This window comes from Pogona vitticeps, chromosome 4, assembly GCF_051106095.1.
Source record: "Pogona vitticeps strain Pit_001003342236 chromosome 4, PviZW2.1, whole genome shotgun sequence".
NCBI classification, from domain to species: domain Eukaryota; kingdom Metazoa; phylum Chordata; class Lepidosauria; order Squamata; family Agamidae; genus Pogona; species Pogona vitticeps.
In genome coordinates this window covers 72,141,252-72,166,856 of record NC_135786.1, presented here as the reverse complement: position 1 = coordinate 72,166,856, position 25,605 = coordinate 72,141,252, and the positions used below count along the sequence as shown (strand labels likewise).

Genomic DNA, 25,605 nt, shown 5'->3' with positions numbered 1-25,605 from the left:
CCACTGTAGTCACAGCCTATTTTCAATCCCATGATTCTGTTAAACTGGTTTCTTGTTTTACTCTGTTGAGTAGATGGATACACAGCCATCAAAGATATGTGCCTAATGCCTTTAGTTTCCTCAAGGACCATGTTTACTATATGACTCCTGCAATTTTGTCTATTTAAATTGCAGCATTTATAGAAGTTTCTAAATTAGTTAACACCTTACTTCATTTAATAGATTTAATCTTCATTTCCTACTAAGCAAGATAATTTACAGCCCATCTGGAACGTCAATGGCTTTAGAATTGGTAGGTTTAATTTTGAGTTGTTTATGTGTTGTTTTGGAGGTTTGATTTATTTATTTGGGTTTCTGGGAGAGGAGGCAGAAACTTTGTACTTTTAAATCAATTGAACAAGACTTTGAAGATGTGTCCTTAGAAGTTGCATAATTCACATACAGATCTGAAGAGCTCATTAAAAAGAACCATACACAAACCCTGACATACTAAAAGAATATTAAATCAATTCAAATTGTGCATAGCCATGTAGTGTTATTGAAGCATTTCAAAATGTTGAAAGAGACTGCATTTCAAAAGGGCAAGTGGTTTTACAGACTTAGCTTCAATAAGCGATTTAAATTGTCAAATCATCCTCTAGTGTTGAGAAGCTTTAATCTGCTAAATTATAGAACTGGGTTTCCTGAACCATTGTCGGCAACTGAGATGTCAGGAGTCTTGGTTGGAATTTAGTCACTACATACATTGAATTACACCCAGATGCAGGCTCTTGCAAGTCATCTGGTGAAATCAGATTTTCTACTCATCTCCTTATGGTGTCTTTTGCAGCCCCAGTCGCTAGCTCTGGGCTTCATAGTGGGCTGGGAGGTGATGCACAGGGAAAAGGGGAGACTCTATCCATGAACAGAGTACTCATGCCCAGGAAGAAAGGTGGGGCTAGGTGTATTTTAGGAATTCTGGGTCTTGCCAAGGCAGCTGTCAGAAGGTGGCAGCTGTGTTCTAAAAGCAATTTGTAATAGGTAATACAAGGTTATTCTGTGCTGGAAAATCTCAATTCAGGCTGTGTTTAAGATGTAGGGATCAGGCAGGATGCAAGGGAGGCATCAAGAAAGTTTGTGTAGCTTGAGAGCTATTGGTGGAGGCAAGAGGCTAAATGCCGAAGTCAGAAATATAGAGTGGTATAGCAAGAGTAGTGTTGTTAGTAATGGAAGAGCCCAATGTGACCTGAAAGTTCTTCCAGAAATTGTTCTAACTTTTGTGCTAGTTCAGATATTTGTTTATTTTCAAATGGTTTCTGACCTTTCTGTTACATACTGTGCTGTAGCATTTCACAGTAGATGGTGGAATAGGCTGCCTCAAGCATTTACTATCATCTAGTAATATGCTGAAAATTTCTTCCATGAAACTTTTAAAAGAATTCTCCTTCTGTTTGACTCAAAAGAAATTCCTTTCTTTCAGAAAGGAAGAAAGACATTTGCATGGACAGGGTGTGCTTACTGCACATACGAGATAAGTATAAGCATGCTATCTTTCAAGTGAAATCATCCTCGTAGTAGTTGGAAGCTATCCTGTACTTTACTTAAAGCCCAGGGAAAGACACCATGCTGTAACTTCTCCCAGGGGGCTTTTCTGATCAGGAAGGAAGGGTGAGCAGCCCTGTGGTCTGCAGATTGATAAAGAGATAGTGATATAGCAAAAAGCAAACATGACATCTGCTGCCTCCTTGCATTGCTATGGCAAGCTCTATAGTTTCCCTAAAACATCTTCCAAAGGGCTCTGAGAAAAAAAAGGCAGAAAAATAGAAACCATTTTCATGGGAGTTTGGATAACAAATCATGATGTAGCATTAGCTTCTCCTCTCAACTGAAGTTCAGTACAAAACTGCCCTCGTTTATTTACTTTTCTACTTTTCCAGTAAAGGCAAATTGTATCCACAGCAACTCCTCCAAAATGTAACATTTGGGACACCTTGGGGAAGGTGCTGAACCTTGAAGAAGAGAAAGCAACATAAAAATAGTTCTTACCAGGCAGAGTGGAGAAGAGTAAAGCTACAGTATTTACCTGCTGTTCTGATTGTGGGCATTGGGGGGTGGGGAAGGCTTGCTCTGTTCATTATTTTTCCCCGTTAACCATGAGTTTTCAGCCTTGGAAAATACTTATATCTATGTAACAATTCTAATTCTTTGGAGTCCCCTGGACTGCAAAGAGAACAAACTTATCCATTTTGAAGGCAGCCAACCCCGAGTGCTCACTGGAAGGATAGATCCTGAAGCTGAGGCTCCAATACTTTGGCCGTCTCATGAGAAGAGAATACTCCTTGGAAAAGACCTTGATGTTAGGAAAGTGTGAAGGCAAGAGGAGAAGGAGACGACAGAAGACGAGATGGTTGGACAGTGTCACTGAAGCTACCAACATGAATCTGACCAAACTCTGGGAGGCAGTGGAAGACAGGAGGGCCTGGCATGCTCTGGTCCATGGGGTCACAAAGAGTTGGACACGACTTAACGACTAAACAACAACAAAACAATTCTAAGCAGCATCTTGACAGTCTGCATGTTCAGTCGTAATATTTTCATAATAAAATACTACATAAGTGTAATGTGCCCGTCAACAATATAGTTTGGCATAAATATTGTTTCTCAAAATGAGGCTCAGATACTCTGCTCATCATAACCTGATCTGTTTCTGCTGTAACCATCCAAATTGAACAAGACACCCACCCTGAGATCTATGACCTCTGTGTACTTTGTGGCTTATAACTGAAGTCTTTCCTACCGGTATACCTTTTTTGTACAATGCATGGTACACCATGAAGCACTGTTCAACTTTATGTTGTCAGCAGGAAGTAATTGATCCACTCTGTTCTGAATTAGTCAGTCCATGTTTGGTGCACCGTATCCACTCTGGGGCACCGCGTAAAACTTTTAATGTGTTACCAGATTTAACATTGACACATAAGAGTGTGTCAAGAAAAGGGCATCTGGCGTAGTGAGGAAACCATGTCCAATGAAGAATGGTTGGAATATCTCAGTTTTTAGAATGTTTGTAATTCATCATGCTGATTTCTGCCTACTCTTTATTTTATATATTGAACTATTTACTTTCTCTGAGTGTTTCTGCCATATATAACATGATGGGGTGTGTGTGGATATGTTAGTGGAAATATCTGTCTGCTTCTGTGATAATTGTAAATGGATGATCCCTGAATGTTAGTTTCAGAGTTTTGTTTGCCATAGCCTCCACAGGCCTTCCCCCACCAACCCCCAAAACTGTGAATCTTACCCATTTCTGCTCAGAGGTGAACAGGTGAACTCTCCAACATGCAAATATTGATGAAATAAATTAAAACAATAAATTGGAAATGCTAGATAATGTATTCTGAACACTTACTCAAATAAGAAAATGTATAATTTTATGAATTGTGATGTTTGCTGTGCAAATAGAACCACAACCCATATTGCATAAAGAGATTAGAATTCAAACTGCTAGACTGACATTTTTTTCCTTTTGAATTGGATAACAAGCAGACAGATCACACACTGAAGGACAGTGGCTAAAATATACTAATAGTGATTATTAACTGAATATTCCTTAGTTTCACATTTTTCCTTAAAGTCAATTTGACATTGCCAAACTATCAAAAAACAGAAAGAAGACAAAATCAACAAAAGTTCTCATTTATGTTGTTTCATGACTGTTTGGTACCTTACAGATCCCTGGTAACTCTTGTTATTTTAATATATCTCTTTTTTCTTATCCTTCTCTTTCTTAAGTCTCAAAGTGTGTCTGATCATGTTATTGTTTTGATAATTCATCATATTACATCTAACATGCCAGAGTGGCAGCCAAATCATTATCATTTTTTAAAAACTCAACCAAACAGATTAGATGACAAACTAATTATTTAAACACTAGCCTAGTACACTTAGGCAGGAAGAAATAGTATTTAGGCATTTATTGTGGCTGGCAGGGGAGGGGTGGCACAAATTGTACTTGGCATCCACAGTAGAAATGCACTTAGCTGTTGAAAGAAGAAGGAGTACTCAGTGCATCTTCTGCCTGTCTGCAGCTGGCAAGTAAAATTATTTTGTAAAGTTGAGTTATGAAAGTTACATTCTAAAGGAACTCACTGTATTATTCGTCATTTTTCTGCGGCTAGGTTGTGGTTACTGTTGCTTTGGAGACTCAAGTAACTTGTAATTACCAATTTATGTTTTTGCTCCAAGTAGGCCAGAAAAATACAGGGAAATCTCTGGTTCTTTCTAGTGTCCAATTCTAGTATTGCTGTGTGGAAGTATTTTTAAAAATACAAAAACTAAAGATTGCTTCACTAGCTGTTTAGGATTGACAGACCATCATAAAACATCTAAAATGCCTTAAAATACTGTACCTTGAAATGCCATTGAAATAGTTATTGAAAATCAATAAGTACTAATTATATCTATATAATTATCAATACGAATTATAGTTAAGCAAAACCTAGAAAGTAATTTTATAACCTCTAGCTACATTACTTATTACTGCAAAAGTAATTACGCTATATAAAAGATTACTGAACAACAAATTATTTTCAATGTTTGTGCGAGCTATCAACCTTTGAAGATTCATTTATAGAGTTTTCACAACACTGAGATTAAATTAGAGTAGTCACATTAGTGAATGAGAAGGAAAAATGGCACCGAGAAAAAGCAAGGACCAGTGGAATGAAAAGATGCTGAAGCTTCAAACAAATTTACAGATCTTAAAAGGTACAGAAAATCTGAAGTGCTTTTTAGCAGTAGAACTAGATGAGTGATTTCAGGTTCAGTTGCAATAAGTGATTCAGCCGCAGTCGGCAATATATTTATTTCATGTTATTTATAAAGCTTATAAACTGTCTGATTTAGTGAAATCACTACTCAGAGCAGTTTGCATAAGCTGAAACAAACCATATGACCAAAATTTAAAAATAATCAGAGGAGATACCCTCAACAACCTAGATATTAACAAAAACAAAAAAGGTGACCCTAACTCAAACCAAATTACAGAACCATAACAGAATAAACAAATGCGCAATACAGTATATAGCAAATAATACATAAATAATAATAAAATGTCAAATCCAAACCACATATATGGGTAATGAAAAATTAACATTGAATGTTGCCGCATGCCTCCCTAAGTAGTTCTATCTTTAGTAATCATCTGAAAGTTGGAAGGGGGCTAGTCTGGTCTCTAAAGGAAGTTTGTTCCACATTGAGGATCCCATTGATTAAACTGCCAGAACACTAATTATGGATTATTTCCCTTGGAGTAGGCATCCACAAATAATAAGGCCTGGGTTGATTGGGTAGATATTTTTTGGGAAGAGGCATTTCAACAAATAACAAGACTTGCTAATAGTCTTCAGCAAATAACCTTGTAGCTTCATCTTTCCCAGAACCTAGCTTAACTCATTGTTATATTGTGTGTTTTTTTTTCCTTCCAGAAGTCCAAAAGGGTGAATGAAATGAACCACCAGGATTCTAGTATCTGAAAAGGTTGTTATTCTCTTGGAGAGTTGTTCTAAATGAGCGTGGCCGAGATACTGGATCTGTGTGAAGAGGACTAAGGATACAATAGGATGTCAACTGAGACAGAACTTCAAGTGGCTGTTAAAACCAGCACAAAGAAAGATTCTAAGAAGAAAGGTAGGAAATATCCTGAAACCCACAATTTGTTAGAGATTTTGTTTTAATTTTACTGTGATTGATTGCTATTTTAGAAAACCATCTACTGATTTAATTATATACTGGATTTACTGATGGATGTTCCTTTTCTGAATCCCCTTTGCCCATGGCTGGGCACAACACACAACCAAGGGACAGCAAATGCCATCCGTGTTTGCAGCCTCTGAAAATCCCTCCCACCTTTACACCAAAACAAAATAAATTAAAAAAAGGAGAACTAAACGCCAGCAAGCATTCATCTTCTAAAACGCACAAAAAACGGCACAAAGATTCCACATAACCCCTTTAAAAAAACACTAATGGTGGAACATTATGGCACAGAGGGGGCAGAATTCCCATATAAATAGTGCAGTGCAGAATGATTCCATGCAAGGATTGGTTGTGTGAAGCGATACTTTGGAGGCCTTAAATATCTCCTCTATGTATCATTTTTCAATGCTGTTCACAAAAATTAGTCCTTCTTTGCTGTTTTAGCACCTTATTTCCTCATTTGGCTTTACTAAAGGATCACAAGCAATCATTAATGAATAATTTATTTATTACGGTCAGATGACCAGCCCACAAAACATATCCATGGCTAAAACAGACAAAATACAGTTCAAAATATACAAACAATTCATAAAACATACTGTGTGGTCAAAACACACAAAATGCAATTTAAAAAGTGCACAACAAACAATCAGCCGTGCACTGATTGTAAAACACAGGGAGAATAAAACACAGCACCTCTACAGCTATCCCCCGGGCCATTGTCCCTTTGGTTGGGACCATAACACCTCTCCATGCTAGACAATAAACCACCCCCATGCCAAAACCAGTCAACCCGTGAGCTCAGGAGACTACAAGGGACACAATCATTCATGGGCAGAATGACATTGTAGCACATAGACAATTTTGTCTATGTGCTGATGTCATAAAGCTAAATCAGAATCAGGGTCATGCTTCCTGCTTCTGCTGTAAATGGACAGTTTCACCCCAATTCATGTTTCCACATAAAAATGCTGAAAGGAGTGGACAGGCTCCCAGCTTCTCATGTCAGCTGTTTGCTTCAGTGGAAGTCTCCCTCTGTGTTTAGATCAGCCTGTGCTGGGTGTCATATTAGTTGTTCATCTGTGCTGTCTTACATTGTAAACTCTAAATATCATTTAAGAATTAACTTAATGACCATTAACAAAAATGGTCTTTCTTTTTTAAAATGTGTTGCTGGCAGATTATCTTTAATGTGTTACCCTTGCTTTGTGATATGTTGTTATCTACCATCAAGTTATTGCAAATGTATGGTGACTTTATGAATTAATGATCTCCAAAATGTCATATCATTAACAGGCTTTACCAGGTCTTGCAGACTGAAGGCTATGGTTTCTTTACTGAGTCAGTCTATCTCAAGTTAGGCCTTCCTCTTTTGTTAATGCCTTCCACTTTTCCAACACTACTGTCTTTTCCAGTGAAGGTGTATTCTCATGATGTCTGCCAATTGTGACAGCCTCAGTATAGTCATTTTAGCTTTTAGTGAGATTTGATTTGATTTGGAATCTACTTATTTGTCTTTCTGGTAGTTCACAGCACCCGTAAAGCTTTCTTCCAACACTACATTTCAGATGAATCGTTTTCGCCCATTAGCTCTTTTCATTGTTCAGTCTTCGCATCTGTGTATAGTAATTGGGAATATCAAAGTATATAAGATCTTGGCCTTGATTTGCCATTGAACGATGAATTCTCTTGTTCCAGAATTCTGATATTGTGTCTATTCTGTGCATGCAAAGATCACTCATACCAAAGCTATCACACCTATAGGTTGTTTAAGGTTTGTAAGGAGAAGACAAATTCAGCTGATTCAGAATCCCACAAAAGGTTTATTATTTCAGAAGCACTGCTTGCACTTCTAATTAAAGCTTTCTCAGCAACAAGGAGTTAGAAGTGGTAGTCCATCTAATGGTAATTATCTAACTGGCTGTGGGGGCGGGGCTAGCAGCACAGCCCCACTGAACTTTTCTGTGCACATCATCCCCTTTACACAGTTAATACAAGAAGAAGGCTCAGGTTATTTGCATCATCTTTTATGACTTAATATGTACAGTGGAAATGTACGTAACTCTATATCTTTACAATACACAAATCTGCTTTGCCCTTTCTGAGACTGCATTTTACAGAGCTCTCCTGTACACTACAGGTGTGGTGGAATAAATCATCAGAAGAATTACTCTATGTACTTGGCAAGGGCCAGCAAAATATCATCTCCTACTGTGCACTTGCTCTTTTCACTATTGCAAAACCAATTTTCTCAGACTCTCTCTCTGGAATAGCAGAATGGCCATGTGGAAGCTGGCTGGTAGATGCAGAACTGGTTATAGTGAGGGCAACTGAAGGGTATGGAGTGGCAAGTGGCAGTGTTTCCCACCCTCCTTCTGCACATAATTCTCAGGAACAAAGCCATCATGATTTCTTGGCATAGGGAAAAGATGTATGTGTTTGCTGCAGTAATGAAGGGGGGGCGTGCTTCTTCCTTCTATCTGTGTGTCTCTTCAGATATATATTAGTATAACATTTCTTTGGCTCTGTTTGGTTAGTTTAAAATTAGAGAAATCTTTAATTTTCTACCAAGTCTTAGCATAGTATATCCTTTAATGTAAATTGTTGACAATGTGTTACTGCAAATTAATATCATTAATTTTGAATCAAGTATGTATGGCACTTTTTAAAGTACTTATGAAGATTTGTAAACTAGTGTTTTTGTGTCCTGTGCTCATAGTGAATGAGAAATGTGGACCATAACAATGCCACACGGAGATCTGAGGATGTAGATGATTCCTTATTCTCTTTAATGAGCAGGGCAACGTTCTTTACATCTAACAGCAAATTGCTTGTATGTGGCTTCATACTGCTTAGATTTATTTATACAGGCCATAACTTTAAAAAAACACCAGAAACAAAAGAACTAGATAGTTTGAGACAGAATCTCAGTAGGTGTAAGGCAGAATAGTAACACCTGCTGTACACATGTGGATTATTCGTAAAGACACCATATAGACATATTCCCTAAACCTACAATATAATCCATTATGTTCTATATGCGTAATTTAGATTAAATAAACTTTAATCCTTATAGTAGGTAAGTAACCTCTAAGTAACTATGCTTTAAGCTAGTCCTGAATTTCATTTCATGTGACTGTGGAGAACCTAGGATTTGCTGTGTCACTGTTATATATACAGTGGTGCCTCCATTTATGAACTTAATCCATTACAGAACATGGTCGTAACCTGAAAAAAAATCACCAAAAACAAACAAAAAATGAAGCCCCATTGGAATGCGTTGGGGCTGAAAAAAAATCAAAAAACAAACAAACAAAAATCGATATAGCAAGCCCCATCGGAATGGGCTGGGGCCGAAAACACACACAGACACAGACACAAACACACACACACACACAGAGGGAGAGAGAGAGAGAGAGAGAGAGCGCAAGCCCCATGGGAACGCGCTGGGGCTGAAAAAAAAACCACACACGCATAAAACAGAGCAAACCACTTCGGAATGCGCTGCGGCTGAAAAAACACAGACACACATACAAAAACAGAGCAAGCCCCATCCGAATGCACTGGGGCTGAAAAACAAACACCAAAAAAAAAATCACAGCACATAAACATAACCCCCCCAGCCCAAACCAACCCTGCAAAACTCTGTATGTGCTCACTCAGAAGCAGAAAGCAGCACCAGGCAGTCCGAAGCCTCCTCCGACACAAACTCTCTAACCGTTGGGGCGAAAGAAGCAGCCTCTTCCCTGACCAACAGTTAGTAATCTAAATTCCCCACCTTTTTACCCACCTTTTTTCCAGTCATAACTTGAAGCTCCAGTTGCAAGTAGAATGGCCTATAGGGCAGTTTGTTAAAATACACAAGAAGGTGTCAGTACTTTTATGGTTAAATTTTTAGAGATCTTTGATTAGTTAATGGAAAATGTTGTTCCACAAATTAATATGTGTGACAGCTGGAGAATACAAAATATTATTTAAATTAATTAATAAAAGGATGATGCCATATAGAAGGAAAAAATCATTCTATGTGTGGCACTTAAATTGTGAAAGAGAGAACCTATGGTGCCTTGTCTGATTGAGTATGATTAGCAAATGAGCTGTAAGACAGAAAAAAATATTTTAATGTTCATGTTGCAGAATTGTATTTAATTATACAAAGAAAACTAATAGACCAAATTCTGGTTGTATTTCAATCTTTTGATTGGCAGAATACTGTTTTCCAAGCAAACTAGATCTTGTACAAACGAGATTTCATGTACATGAAGATGTGAATAAAGAGCATTACAAGAGGGGAGAAAACATGTGCAATTAAAGTTGCATAATTGGTCTTCATATATAATTACATATGCAGCTACATTAAAAATAGAATAAAAAATATTATTGAGAGTGTTTTACAAAATACTATTTGTAGTGAGATGAATTTTTAACCCTAAATCATAAAATATCTGCAATTGGAAATTTTTTAAACTGGCGCAGGCAAAGAAGCTTCATACTGTGCCACTCATACTACAACAAACTGGGCTCAAAATCACTGCTTCCTTAGATTTTAATTTTTCTTTATTAAATAACAGAAGGACTGTTTGTATGTAAGACTGCTGAGATTGTTACTGTCATTAACATCCCCATTAAGCAAAATAGATTGAAACACAGGAGATATCAGTCCTTGTACACAGAACAAACTGTGTTCTTTATCAAAAGTCGAAGCACCAGTTCCTTGAGTCATGGTCAGCCAAGTAGAATGGATTTCAGCAGAATGAGATTTTCTTAAAAAAAGAAACAAGAAAAAGAAAAGCTCCTCAGCTGTATATATAATTCTAAAGCAGTTATTTACTACTCACATACTGTGCACTAAAAGAGAGGAAAAAAAGTTGATTCTTGCCCCATTTAGTTTCCATTGGATTGTGTGTCACAATGTATATATCAACAAATAAGCCCTAGTCTAGTGCAGTGTGAAATGGACATTTTGGGAAAATGTGTATTTTTCAGGTTCATTAACTGCCATCAATGGTATCTAGCAAGTAAGGCACCTGAAGTTATGTTAGTAATCACCTAGTTTGTTACCCAATGGAAATTTTTATTCCCAAGAAAAAAGGTTGTTGATTTAGAAATACAAAGGTTTGAACTCTCCAGCAAATTACACAGATGGAATAGGGCATATATCCAACACAAAGAGTCATGGTAAAATTGATCATGAGTTTCAGGGCAACACTTTATATGAGTACTTCCCTCGTGATTTATTTATTTATTTATTTATTTATTTATTTATTTATTTATTTATTTATTTATACCATGCCCCTCTAGACCATGTCTACTTGGGGCGGCTATGATTGGGAGATGTAACCCATTTATTGATTGGAATAGTAACAGATCACATTCCAGTGGCTTATTTTTATCCTTTCAAAGAAGAGGATAATATGAAATGGCAGTCTTTCTGTAGCAAATGTTCATTAGGTTTTCCTAGTTCATAGATACCTGCTGAGAGAAGAATGCAATACTTAGATGCTATATACAGTGCCCTAAAACCCACAGACTGGTACTGTAGTGTGGGACTTAGGGAGGTTTTAACCATGTGCATGAACACGATTTACAGCCCATTATCGGGCCTATTCCGTGGCAATACGGCTGGCGAAACGGCAGTATTTCTCCAACCATATTGCTTCCTCATAATGTCATCCAGCAGAGCTGTTTCAGGTGGTCTGGGATCTTCTTCAACTGGAAATCTGGTGGAGGTCCCGGACTGCTCATCAGCTCGCTGTGATGAGTTTGCCATTCATTTTGAGGGGGAAATCGCTCAGATTTGCAGTGGGTTGGACTCCACCATTACTACAAAATCAAAGGATGTGTCCAGTGTGCCATGCTTAGGTCAAATATTAATGGATGAGTTTCACTTATTTATTTATTTATTTATTTATTTATTTATTTATTTATTTGTTTGTTTGTTTGTTTATTTATTTATTTATTTATTTATTTATTTATTTATTTATTCATATCCCGCCTGTCTAGTCACTTAAGACCACTCTAGTTGTTGAGACCTGAGGATGTGGACAGGGTGCTTGGATCTGTCCATTCTGCCACCACTCCGCTCAACCCTTGCCCATCTTGGCTAATTGGAAGATCTGCCAGGGGGGTTCGCACCTGGGTCCAGGAGACTGTGAATGCCTCTTTGAGAGAGGGAGTGGTCCATACCACCTTGAAAGAGGCGGTAATTCAACCACTCCTTAAAAAACCTAACCTGGACCCAAGGCTGGTGGTTAACTACCAACCAATGGCAAACCTTATCCTGGAGGAGGATGCAGACCTGGCATGCATAACCAATTATTCCACATTGTCGAATGCTCACAGTTTGCCCAGGGTGGGTGGGAACTGTGAGATCTTGCGCTTCTAAGTGACTACTGAATATGTGTGCAAGGAGGGAGCTTTTCAAACACCACAGGCCAAGTTTCCTCTGCCATAATATGTTGTCTTTATTTCCTCCTGGTGAAGAACTTTCTGCTGCTGCTTACCCCTGTCCACGTAAAAAGAAGAGGTGGATTGTCTCCTTTTGTACATAGTACTTGAACAGAATAGGCTTGGCCAATGGGAACAGGTACAAGGAGTTTTCTTTCAGGTGTGAGACTGGTATTTCTTTCTTTGAAGTTTCCTTAACATTGTGAAAATGTTAATCTACAGATATCCATCTAATCTGGAATTTCCTGTTTAGCACAGAATCTTTTTAAGGCTGCCCAAATATCAACAATGGGACTGTCTCTACATGATTAGGTTTATTTGTAAGATTGTGGCTAGAAAATGTAAGGGGAAAATGGGATTACAGACAGATGTGTTGCCTTGTTGAACAAACTAGTTAAAAATGCTTTGGTGTAAGAAGATTTTAAATCTACTTTGGTTAAAATACCTTGGCTTTATTGATTTAGGAATTTAATGAGTGATGGTTTGTTTCATACTGGGAGATAATGGCCTGTGATCTGTGGCCAGTGTCCTTTGATTTTAATTATTACCAAAACCCAAAACAACATTTTGCTTACATACTAATGTTTCTGGAATTGCGTTCCTGTTCGCCAACTCTTTATGGATATTCCATGTGGCAATAAATTACTGGACTGCAGTGTTTTTTGTGGTGCTTTTAATTCTGTTTTCCAATATAATTTGTGGTGATTTTCAAAAAAAAAATTAAACTACAATAGCACTACAAGCTTGGGTATTGCTTACAGGGAAAGAGCTTCAAAGTGGAAGTCTCCTGTGTCTTTAATTAACTGTTCTGCACTTTTACTGTATCCCATGAGATTACAGGTGAAAGCCTCTCCTAATTGCACCTTGCTCTTATCTGCTTCTCTGCAAGATGTGCATGTTTATTTGTCAGTCTCAAGCACAGAAATATTAGCTAGGAAGACTGCTGAATTTCTTATGCTTTGTACATTGTAGACGTGGTCTCATACCTTGCATTCATGTGAGCAGTGCAGCTGATATATGTTGCTCAGTGGTGGTGGATATAATTAGGAATGTGCAAGAGTCCCTCAACCATCTTTCAGCTTGAAATAAAAGTCTGATAGATTGAGAGTGACCCACTGTGTCCTCTTTTGATATCACTCCAACCTAATCCTTGACTGGATTCATGATGGTACTTGTGCATTTCTGGTTCTTTGTGAACAGCAAAGCCAGGTCATAGACTGGATGATGCAGCAGGATGTAAGGGCACTGGCAACAATCTGAAAACCTGAGTGCTCTGTTTTACTTTTATTTTTCCCGTTCTTCCCAGTTGCCAGAAAAAAGTCCTAGTCAACTTCCTAAGGTATTCCCTGGGAACGGAGCAAATGAGGGATTTTAAAAGGGCAGTGGGCACAGTCATCTTCGATCCTTTCTTTAAAAGACAGCGCAGAGAGACTTCTGTTTATGTTTTCTGTTATTTTTCTCTGTCCCTACCCTTGTTCTCTTTATCTGAAATTATTGGTGCACTGATTTCACAGCAGGAAATACAAGGATGGTTCAATTCTAAGGCAGAGATTTGGGTAGGATTTTTGAATTTTGTCATCTAGAAATATACAATTTTCCATTCTGGAAGTTTTACCTATTTTACAGACACCTTACAAAAACTTAAATGTAATGCACATGGGAGAAAGGCCTAAAATGGCCTTTCCTTCCTTCCTTCCTTCCTTCCTTCCTTCCTTCCTTCCTTCCTTCCTTCCTTCCTTTTGTGATTTCTTTTCCAGTTGCTTTCTGACCTAATGATCTCCCTTTATCTTGTTCTTGTTAGTTGCAATCAAGTTATCTCCATCTTATGGCAACTTTAAAGACAACTGATTTCCAAAATATCCTGTGCTTTCCAGCCCTGTTGAGCTCTTGAGAAGGCTTTGGGTTTCTTTATGGAGTCAAATCCATCTCATATTTGGTCTTTCTCTTTTCCTGTTGCCTTTAGCTAGCATTATCATCTTTTCCAGTGAGTCTTGTCTTTTCATGATGAACCCAAAGTATGACATCCTCAGTTTGATAATTTTTGTTTCTGCCCCGAGTTCAGGCTTGTTTTGATATACCCAACTGCTTTTTCTTTCTGGTAGTCCATGATTTCCACAAAACAGCATATTTTGAATGAATCAATCTTTTTCATGTTGACTTTCTTCGCTGTCCTTGATCTTAGGCTACCACATTCGGGAAACAGTAAACACTATACAGTAAATTGTTAATAAATCAGGATTAATTTTTTTATCCTCTGTGGCTGACCCCAATTTCAGTTTGGTGCTTGCTTTGTCTTAACAGTTGCATTACACTAGCTGTATTGTAAGTGAACCTTTCCTATCTTGATAGGCCTTTCTGGAATTTTAAAAGATATCCTAAAGTTATTTGACATCACTTAATTAAAAGCCAAATGGCCTTTAATTCCAAGGCCTGATACGTGTCTGTTCGTATTCTACCTTTTCCTAAAATAATTATTAGCAGTAGCAAAGAAGAGGGAGATAACCAAGGGGATTCTGAGAGGTTCTCCTAGGGATTTAATTAGTTCTTCTTTTGGTCATTTCCCCACAAATCGGACATTGTGCCGCAAGGGTGTGACAAATTATTGATGAAACTGACTCATCCGTTGGTTGCCTGTCTGCTCACAGCTTTTGGTCTTTTGAGAGTAAATAGAGCAGTGGTTGTTAGTAGCCTTGGGAAAAGGGAATTGTAAGATTTTATTACCCATACTTGCTAAAAATGTGTAACCTCTGGTGGGACTTGTAATACATAGAGAAGGCCCGTTTGTGTAAATATTTATGGGTTATAAATCAAATATTAAAGATTTATTTCAGCCTGTTGAAATTTAAAACTGAATTTCGACATTCTTATGAGATTTACTGGGTAAAGATGCATGTCAGTAGGATACAACAGGGTGGCCATCTGTGTTTTTTAGTTGACTGTCCATTTTTCCATTTATGTTTGGTATGCACTAGACATCTGAAAAGGATGTGTTCTTGGCCTTTTGATTCTATGCTAGCTTGTGGGCATGCTCAAAAGTAGAAAGGTATGCTATACATGCATACATGCACAGATGCATGCATGCATTCATTCATACATATATACTCTTCCATGCTTGTTTGAATTGCCCTCTAGGGATAAAGGATAGTGGTTCTTAAGAGAAGAGCCTCCACTGTCTGTAGAGTCTTTTTATATGATTTGAAATTCATGAAAATCAGGATTCCAAACAGAGTAGATTTTATTTTAATCAAATTGATTTAAATCACAATTTGCGTTTTAAAATTTTGATATTTTTTTGAGAATATAAACTTTGAAAAATCATTTTTTAAAATTTAAATCATGATTTAAATCAATTTAATTTTGTAAAAAAATCATTTTTAAAAAAAAATCCACATGGTTCCAAATCTTATCGAGTGCTTCCATGGCTAGCAAATGTTATTTGACTGATGTGTAGGAAGATGTCAGAATGACAACAGAGGAAGAACTGCTGCTTCTTCTTCCTTGCTTATCTATTCAAAAACTGCCTTAATGCCCAAAAAGGGGTTTTAATATATCTGAAAGTCAGATTCAAGACAGTAACAAGATCTTACTTCAATAGCATAATGTAGATTTTCACAGTGTATTTTATTTGGATTTGACATACCATTTAGAAGACTGATTCTTGTTGACAAGAGGTAAAATAATGATTTTCTTCTACTGATAAATTGAGGGAGATCACTGTCAAAAATGTTTTTTGTTAATTGTAGTGGAGTTATATCATGTATTTCCCACAGTAACTCTATGCCATATATTTCAATAATTCATACATCCATGTGCAGTGAAAATTAATTGATTGAGTTAAGATGCTTGGCTAAAACAAACCCCTTGTGTAAAACAGTTACTGACAGTATTAATTAGAGATGTTTTGACTGGTATTATGGGTGAAGTATTATGGGGGAACCATTCATCTTTCCACTCCACCCTTTTGGTAGAGAATGGTGTCTATGAAGTACCTGCTGACTTTGGATGCCACACTTCTGCCTTAGCTTTAAAGGTAATGTGTGCACAGTGGGTTAGTCTTCCAGTGGTGTGTAAGTAATTATATCTCAAAATGGTGGAAGTTCAGGATCATTATAATAAGAGTTTTCTATGGTCCTTAGTTTTAATAGAGCTCTTAAAATATGTTTCTCAGCATGGGAGGAAACAAGATATTAAAAAGGAAACTTAGTACTCCATGTTTCTCTTGGAACATTAATATATTGGTCATAACATGCAGGAGTATTTGCCGAGAGGAATAGGGAAGAAGGGATCCATTGTTCCTTAGTCACCCTAAGCTATCAAAAAAAATAGTTTTGAGATGAGTTGTGGAGAAGAATTGGGAAGACCATCCCAGCAGTTAGACAACTGATTAGATAATGACTTTTCTCTAGCTTGTGTTAATCTGCTTCTGAATAGTTGGAGGTATTTGTTTTTCACCAGTAAATGTTGAATATCTCTTAATAGCCATCATTAAGATAATTACCATGCTTGTACCTTGGACATCTCTATTACATTTCACACTTTGCTCCCTTCCTGCCCACCATATTGTGTATAAAAGTTGTCTACTGAGACTTCACTCCATACATCTGCTGAAATGAGCTGCGGTCCACATAAAAATAAATAAATAAATAAATAAATAAATAAATAAATAAAATAATTCTTTACAAGGTTCTTTATTCTTTTAAATGTCACAAATTCATACTTAGCATAAACCTGGAGATGTGCAGGTTTAGGCTAATCTCTGAAAACTTGAATAAAACTTGCCTTATACTAAATGATAAAATAGCTTCAGCATCTGGCTTGCTAAATTTATTTTGCAAGTTAGAACATGTGTATCCATGTGTGTTTCCACTATCCTACTTTCTTGTCATCACTTTCATGACATAAGAAGCCCAGCTTCTTAGTAGTGGCAATTTTGTATGTTAACTACAACTAAATCTGGTTCTAAGGAAGTAGATTCTAATCCACAAAAACTAGCACTGGGATAGATTTCTTTGTCTTTAAAATTCCTGACTCCTTCTGTTTTTCTTGTTCTTATTATACAGGTCTCCTTTGTGGGAGATGCCTATACTGTTTGAAGGGCAGAGTGTATGTCTAAATATATGCTGGGAAGCTGCCATATATTTACTTTGAGATCTGCCAATGCTAGCCAAACATTGTCATTTGACCCATGATGAAAATGTGACAATCCATTTCTTGGTTTGTAAAGGAACCCCCTCATGGGCTGTTCTACTATTTCCACCATTCTCTCCTCTTTGAGGAGAGGCCCGGATGGGCATGAACTGTTGTATCTTTGTCTCCTTGTGCAGACATTAAAAGCCTTATATTTCAGGGTTCCCCTCTGTCAGATGAAGACAACCGCTTTGATTAGAGCTTAATGGGAGGCAGAGGCACTTGAGGACATAAGGCTCATCTTTGGGCTCTATTTTGATGCCAAAATGAAATTCACATTTTGAGTCAAGCTATTATCACTTTGAAAGCATATTGACACAAGGCTAAGAGGGTTTACTGGAGTTCTTATGGATATGGAGACAGTCAGCACATTAACCTTTTAAATAAATAGCTTCAGTGATCTCCTTGCGGGTTATGTGCATGACCTACATATTGATAAACGCAGTCCTAACACGTTGCAACAACAGTGAATTTACTTCTGTCTCCATGGAGATAAACAGGAACAATATTTCAGGCTCTGGTATTGATTGCAGGCTGAGAATTTTCTGACATATGGAAACTGATATAATAAAGAAATGAATCAGGGAGTGGAAATACATATATAATAAATAAAAATCCATTGGTCAACATTAGAACAGAACAGAGAATAATAATAGACAGAAATAGAATCTGGAAAGGTGAAAAGCCTAGTTATTTTTTCAGCTGGATGTTTGATATGAATCGATTAAGGACAAAGCTGTTCGGTCAGTAGAATCACAAGGTGCTCTTCAGTCAGAGTGTACTACTTGAGACTGCAGGTGCAAGTTCACCTATGTGAATGCTGACATAACGAAGCGTTGTCTACTTAGGGGAAGTTGTCATATCTGGGAGTAGCCGTCTAATCTAACAATCTCCAACAATGTGCAAGGAATATTTTTATGTGCCTTTTCCCCATCTGCATTATGAAGTAATTTAATCATCCAGAATTATTAAAGTCGATTCTGATCATCTTGGTACTGTATCTGGTTTTAGAATGTATATGTCATTGTGTTCTTGGATAATAATTGTGTACACACACACGTGCATGCGTGTGTATGTGTGTGTGTGCGTGCACGCACGCACGCACACGCACACGCACACGCACACACACGCACACACACACACACACACCATCGTTTGTACTGGTTAAAGTATGCAGCCTGTTTAAACTTCACAGTTCAGCCTATGCACTCTCAATCTGGTCTGGGGTTTGCCACATTTCTGTTCACAGACAAAATGGAACCTTGTATTTTAGTAGAGGAAGATGGCAATCCTTTGTCTTATAAGATTAGAAGAAATATTCTATCTAATCAACACTAAGACCCATTTTCTAGGACCCATTTTGAACTTCGTTTTCGACAGAAGGACCTGGCCCCTATAGGGGCTGATAACTGCCTTCTGTGAATTTATTTATTTGTTTGTGATATAATAAAGTTATCATCCACACTGCACATGACTTCTCTCACACACTTCTCAGTGTCTCTCTCTAACAGCGCTGAGAATTTCACAGCCACCATGGACTGTGCAGAAGAATAACCTGTCTAATTTGTGGTAGGGTGCTGTCAGTGACAAGTTTTAGAAGGGAACTTCACTAGTCTGGTGCAATTTTTTAACCTGTCACAGCCCTAATAGATAAAGAAAACATCACCATGGCTGTGGTTTTAGTTTTCACCATGTCTCTGTTTTTTATGGTTTCATACTGGAGATTAATTGCAAAAGCAAAGTCAGGGGACAAGAGGTAAAACAGAGGTCAGGTGAAGAAAAATAAATTGGTGCGAAATGCGACAGAGTACTCTCTGAAGACAACTCCACTTGGCAAAAGAGTAAAGAATGATGGTTATAGTACAGCACATCAAAGCCTTGAACGTGAAGAATTGTTGTTGTTTAGTCATTAAGTCCTGTCCGACTCTTTGTGACCCCACATGGACCACAGCACGCCAGGCCCTCCTGTCTTCCACTGCCTCCTGGAGTTGGGTCAAATTCATGTTGGTAGCTTTGATGACACTGTCCAACCATCTCGTCCACTATCGTCCCCTTCTCCTCTTGCCTTCACACTTTCCCAACATCAGGCTCTTTTCCAGGGAGCCTTCTCTTCTCATGAGATTGCCAAAGTATTGGAACCTCAGTTTCAGGATCTGTCTTTCAGGATTTTTAAAGCATGGTGTGAGTTTTTGTGAAGAAAAGGTAATGCTGATTCATGCATCAGTTAGAGAGGAGTAGTATTCCAAAAAGGAACATAAAACATCCCTCCTTTTGTTATGAGTAGGGTAAGAGTTTGTAATCAAAGAGATATGGCTATCTTAGAATGAAAATGTGCCAGAAGGTGGAAGATGTAGCAGTTCCAAGGATTTTTTTTTTAAAAAAAAAATTCTCAAGCTTGTTTGATATTTCATTGGTTGGAAGGAGTTACAATAGAATAATAATGGTTAGTTTGTAGCTAGATGACATATGAAAAATGTTGTTGATTATCACCCTGCTTTTGGGGTGCTGTTGATAGCAGAAGTAGAGGAGGAGACAGATTTCATCTCTGTCCCTTGTGTTCCCCAGAAAATATGCTGCTAAGGATTGTAGGATTTTTTGGAAGAATGTGGCAGGTGGAACTAGAAAAATCACCTCCCTCATTCCATAAGTGGTAACCACCTCTGGAATGAAGCTTGTTTAGTCAGCGAGAGGAGCTATTATGTGAACAGAAGGCCAGTTTTGGAGTGAAGCTGTTCTATTTAAAAATAGGGGAAATCAAGCAAAAAAATGAACACATTGAAGCAGCACTGATTTAAATTGTGCAGACATACACACAGTGTCACTTAAGCACATGCTTATTTCTACTATTAAAATTCAAAGTGCTGTTTAGAAACCCTTGGTAAGGCTTAAGCATTCAGCTCCTGGAGGAATTCAGATGATCCTCTAAACATGTTTGGAAAATGCATGAGGAGAGTCATGGAATGGTCTGGTCCCAGGCCTCACTGTAGACACACCTGACGACCACATTCCCATCTGCACATTCAGCATGGATGGCAAGGAGCTCTCTGCATGAGGTGTATGAGTATAAAGATGCTGCACTGAAGAGTAGGTTCTGGTTGGGCTAGGACTCTCCTGTGCACAAAGAATTGGGTCTTCATACACCTACATGTGTATAGAGCTCTCTCTCTGAAATGTAGATTCTGTGAATAGTTGGACACATGATTGCTGGCTGCAGATATGACGAATCAGAAAATTGGAAGGAAACCAAACCTTCTTCCTTGTTTAAATGATTGTTGTTTAATCAAGAGAGGAGTCAATGAAGATAGAAGACGACGGTGAACCTTAACAGAAAAAGCCCAGAAACAGACTTCAGTAAGAGAAGAGGGAAATTATTGGGGTTAGCTTCACTGGAGGAGAGACGCTTACCAATGAAGACGTGGAGCCTGGTTAACACATAGGAGTCCAACCACCCTCCTAGGCTACCCAGGAATGAATTGTCAGTCCTCCCTTCCATTAGTCAAGGAGATTAAAACAATGTAAGAATCTGGACCACTTCAAGTTTGGGAAACTGCAATAATTGCACATTTCTTTTCATGCAAATTAAAAACCCATTCCTTTCCTGATAGAATGCACTGCTTAAGAGACAGCTTCTGCAGATATAAACATGGCTCCAAGCTCCAAAAGATGACCAATTTTTAACCAAATTGAAACTATTCATTACCTTTTATACCAAATTGGAAATATCCATCAGTAACCCTATAGCTTTGCATTGCAGAACTCATTTATGCGGTCTTTAAAAAAATACAAAGATATCCTGAGAACAATGGAACTCCAGTAATAAGAGATGATTTCATAATGCCCTCTTAAATAATCCCATAGTAGCTTTCATGTGCATGGGTGCTTTTACAAATAAATATGAGATGAATTGGGAAAATGTAGAAAAATATGTACATTCCTTAAATAATGCCTCATATTATATTCAGTGCACCAACTGTCAACATGCTAAGGGGATTATCACAGTCACAGACACATTTTTATACCATCATTCATCACTAAAAACCCCAGAGAGATTGAATATGTCCAAAGATAGCTAGGAAATCTTTATTAATATCTTTTTCATATACTAAAGCCTTTACAAAGAGAATGTGGTGACAAGCTGCAGAAGATGAATTAAGTCTGTAAGGTCAGTCAGAAATTTAAGTTGGTTTAATAGAACTTGTAAGAGAGAGAAAAGCAACAACATCAACAAAAACCTATTAAGAACTAGATAATTAGAATCTGTCAATCCAGCATAACTGAGATAAATAAGAAATGGCAACTGATGAGATCTATTCAGAGTTTATATAAGGCTTTTTAGGTGTCAGAAATCATTTGCAAAATAAACGCTGTAATCAGCTTTGGATGGATCTTTTCTTGTGTAGGAGGAACTGTACAGAATGAACCTCGGCAGGAGAAGGGTATCAGGTGAGAAGCATGGCTAGTATGAAAACAAATGCCATGTCCTTAGTAGTTGAGCATATATGTTCTTATATCACTGCGTTGTGGTCTTCCCTGGCTTCATATGTGGCGGCCACTGAAGTGAAGCAAAACAATATGGTGATAATCATCACCATTCATGGTTCAAGATGGTATTTTGAATAATAAGAGGAAAGAAAAGGAGAAGATGCTGACCTGCTCTTTTTGTGCATAGTCTTATGTACCCTGTTGTATTTAATTTTAATCATAAGAGTCTGTATCCAGTTAAATTAATTTAACGAGCATTATCCACCACTGGATGTTTGCCTGGTGAACTGAACTGAACTGAAGCAGGGGCAATTCCCTTCCATACTGTAGTTACAAGAGGGCATTTAGCCTTAGAGAAAAGTACAAAGAGTTGACAAGCAGATGTCTGAGCCAGCGGAGCCTCAAGGCAATGCCCTGAGAACACTTTTTATTAATTTAGCAAGAGTTACATAGTATGTTGTGAGAATTCAGATAGGATACTAGTTGCCTATTTGCCACTAGGATTGGCTGAGGAAACTCTTTGATCTAACGCTCTAACTCTAAGCAAAAGGGCAGAATGAGGGGTTACCCCACCCACTGGGAGCCACCGCTCTCTGCCAGGAGTGTGTGCACGTCACTAAAAAAGAATGCAGCTAATAACCGTTAAGCAGGAGTTTCCCACACTTGCAATCTGCAGGCCATAATACTGTGCAAAGCATAAAATACTTCGCAGTAGCTAGTGATACTAATGAGCAGTTTTAGTTGGTGGGCTTGTGCTGAAATGTGTCAACGGTCTTCTGTGAAAACCATCACATCTTGAATGGGGTGAATTATTGTAAATTTTGGTTCAGAAATGCAACTTCCACTGACTGGCATTGGAAATCAACAAATGTACAGTGGTGCCCCATATAGCGAGGTTAATCCGTTCCGGATTAACCTTCGCTATACGAAAACATCGCTGTGCGGGGCAGGAAAACCTATTGGAACACATTAAACTTAGTTTAATGCGTTCCAATAAGTGTCTAAACTTACCCCCTCCAGCGATGTTTTTGCTCCGGTGGCCATTTTGGAGCCGCCGATCAGCTGATCGGTGGCTCCAAAATGGCCGCCGGATGACCCGAAATGCCCCCCCGCAGCGTTTTCGCGACCTCCCTAAGCAAGGGGAGGGCGCGAAAACGCTGATAGGGGCCATTTCGGGTCATGCGGCGGCCATTTTGGAGCCGCCGATCAGCTGTTCGGCGGCTCCAAAATGTCCGCCTGAGCCCCAATCGTCGCAAAGCGAGTGCGGCGATTGGGGCTGATCCGTATAGCGATCCCCAAAAAGGGATCGCTATACGGATTTTTCGTTAAACGGTGCACTTGTTAAGCGAGGCACCACTGTATCTCCCTGCCACCTTTTGCCTGAATTACATGAAGTATGTGTCTTTTTTTCTCTCCTTGCACTCAAATCAAAGAAAGTTCAATACAGTGGGGTCTTGACTTGAGAACTTAATCCGTTCTCAAGTCAAAAAGTCTGTAAGTCAAGTCTCCATTGACCTACAGTGCATTGAAAACCGATTAATCCCGTAACAGGCCGTTTTTGTTCCATTTTGGTTTTTTTCTGGTCTGTAAGTCAAATCTCAGTCTGCAAGTCAAACCTAAATTTTGCGGCCAGAGAAGTCTGTAACTCAAAAAGTATGTAAGTCAAGCCGTCTGTAAGTCAAGGGTCCACTGTATGGCATGAGTGGTTGATGAAACTGAGGCTTCAAGAGCAGAAACAGAATTAACAGTAAACATTTTTCAAGCAGGCACCCAATGTTGCATCCTTTGTGGTCCTTCATAAGAAAAGATTTGGAATTTTTTTGCTCCCAAGAAAGAGAATGACCAGAGAGTTCTGATGACTGGAACAGTTCTGCTCTGTATTACTTCAGCACCCCTGTTTCTCTGGGATTAGAGAAACTGCAGTTAAAAGCTAGAACTCCCAGTCAAAAAGTTACATTATCTCTTCTCCTTTTGCCTACCCCTTCATTGTTGTTAGGATGATAGATGTATCAAGTTTTGGAGATCCACTGTCTCTTTGTTGTATGTCTGCAAATCAAAGTTGCTAGTAGCTCTTCCTGAGTGTTCAGATGAGTTCATCTTTACATGTCTTCCAAATACATCTGAATGTAATTTGGTCCTAAATTTGGTATCTGGTTGAATCTGAAGTACACACCTGTATGGAAGTTCTGATTGTGAAGATGGATCTGTGATGGCTGTGTCATATTTATAGTGATGAAATTGCCACTGTGTGTAATTAGGGCCAAAACTAGATAAAAGGTGGGTTATTTACATCATCTCCCAGGATATTGTAAATATTTTTATTTATTTAAACCCTCTGTGTTGAAGAGGGCATGTACTCGGTCAGAGCTGTAGGATTTTGGAATGGGACATTAAAGTCTTTTATTCATTTCCATCTCTTGAATTGAAGTTGTCTCTAAGGCACACATGAGGGTGTTGGAGAAACAGACTTCTGTATTCTACCTGTTATTTTTCTACTGGAAACTTTGGAAAAGTGATTACATCAGGGAAAGGAAACAAAAGGAAAGTCTTGCTTACTGCATGGCTTCACTCCAGATTTACCACCTTGATTACTTGCCAAAGGCAGACAGTTAGAGATTTGATCATACATTTCCCATGCTATGTTGGCCCCTGTTGTGTATTTTGCAAGATAACGTTTTTGCTGCTACCTTGCATATGGACTGGCTTGATGCCAAGTTATGAGAAACCTCAGGCTGTATTGTTTTTTTGGAAACAAAATAATGACCTAAACATCATAGAGCATCCAGCAACCTAAAAATGACTAGTGTGATTCTGTGGTTTGGCTAGTGCAGTGGAACTGGAGCTGAAGAATTCTTGAAATGAATTTACAGCTGTCTTCTTGTACTTGGAAGATTCAGCATTGTCTTTTCTGTTAACTGGGAAGGTTTCTTGCTGAGTTATTATAAGCATCTCTCTCCCCCTTTTCTCTCTCATTCTTAAGAGGTAAGAGAGAAGTAAGGCACCAACAACATCTTTCTTGGGCATACTGTTTTCAAAAGCATTTACACAGACCCCAGAAATATAATGTTACACTAGATTTCTTTCTTTAGTATGAATATGCTGTGAGACATATCTCCAAGCTGATGCCTCAGGATTACACATTTTAAGATTGCTTTTGGTGTATACCAGGAGGTTTCCTTTCCCTTGATGATACTAAATATGTAATGGTTTTAATCTATTAAAAACTGCTGTATTCCAACTGTGGGACATATTTTGTCATTTTTACTGTTAGAAGACTAGCTATATTCAAAGAAAGGGTGAATTTTTCAAAGTATTTTATCTTTGCAAGATTGTCCAAGGTCAGTAATGAAATTTCCATTTCAAGTAATTTTGTTCAAAGAGGGGAAAATTCCCCCTTAGGTTTAAACCATAGGTTCTAAAAGCTTGAAATCTGGAAATAAAGGGGCACTAGCTATAAGCACTGTTCAAATTATGTCTCTTTAGACTGCTCAGAAATGTGGTTAAGCTTCTTTCTCACTGCTCTAAAATATTCAAGGTTATTGCCCTGCATTAAACTCTAAACCTTTTAAATGTTACTTTTGCTACAGAATTATTCAAGATTGACAATCTGGAAGTTTTATAAATCATGATGTGTAGGAAGGAGACTTTCTTAAAGGTAGATAGGAATTTTCTATTCTAGGTGATCCAGATGCTCTTAATATGTTTTTAATGCCAAATCTGCAGCACAGCTTCTTTATGGTGTCCCCATCT

At 38.1% G+C, this 25,605-nt stretch overlaps 1 protein-coding gene and 1 long non-coding RNA gene across 21 annotated transcripts in view; one reads left to right on the top strand and one right to left on the bottom strand.

Annotated features, from left to right (window-relative positions):
• DAB1 (DAB adaptor protein 1) overlaps positions 1-25,605 on the top strand; it is a 790,680-nt gene that overhangs the window by 584,247 nt on the left and 180,828 nt on the right. For 19 of the 20 annotated variants that reach the window (XM_078392919.1, XM_078392917.1, XM_020789863.3 and 16 more), the window contains one exon: positions 5,469-5,670. The exons of the other annotated variant lie outside the window; for it this stretch is intronic. In XM_078392919.1, coding sequence (XP_078249045.1) covers positions 5,604-5,670 — 67 coding nt within the window. In that variant the 5' untranslated portion in view covers positions 5,469-5,603. The remainder of the gene's footprint in view (positions 1-5,468; positions 5,671-25,605) is intronic. 20 annotated transcript variants of the gene reach the window in all.
• LOC144589063 (uncharacterized) overlaps positions 1-25,605 on the bottom strand; it is a 437,419-nt gene that overhangs the window by 386,788 nt on the left and 25,026 nt on the right. The window lies entirely within an intron of this gene.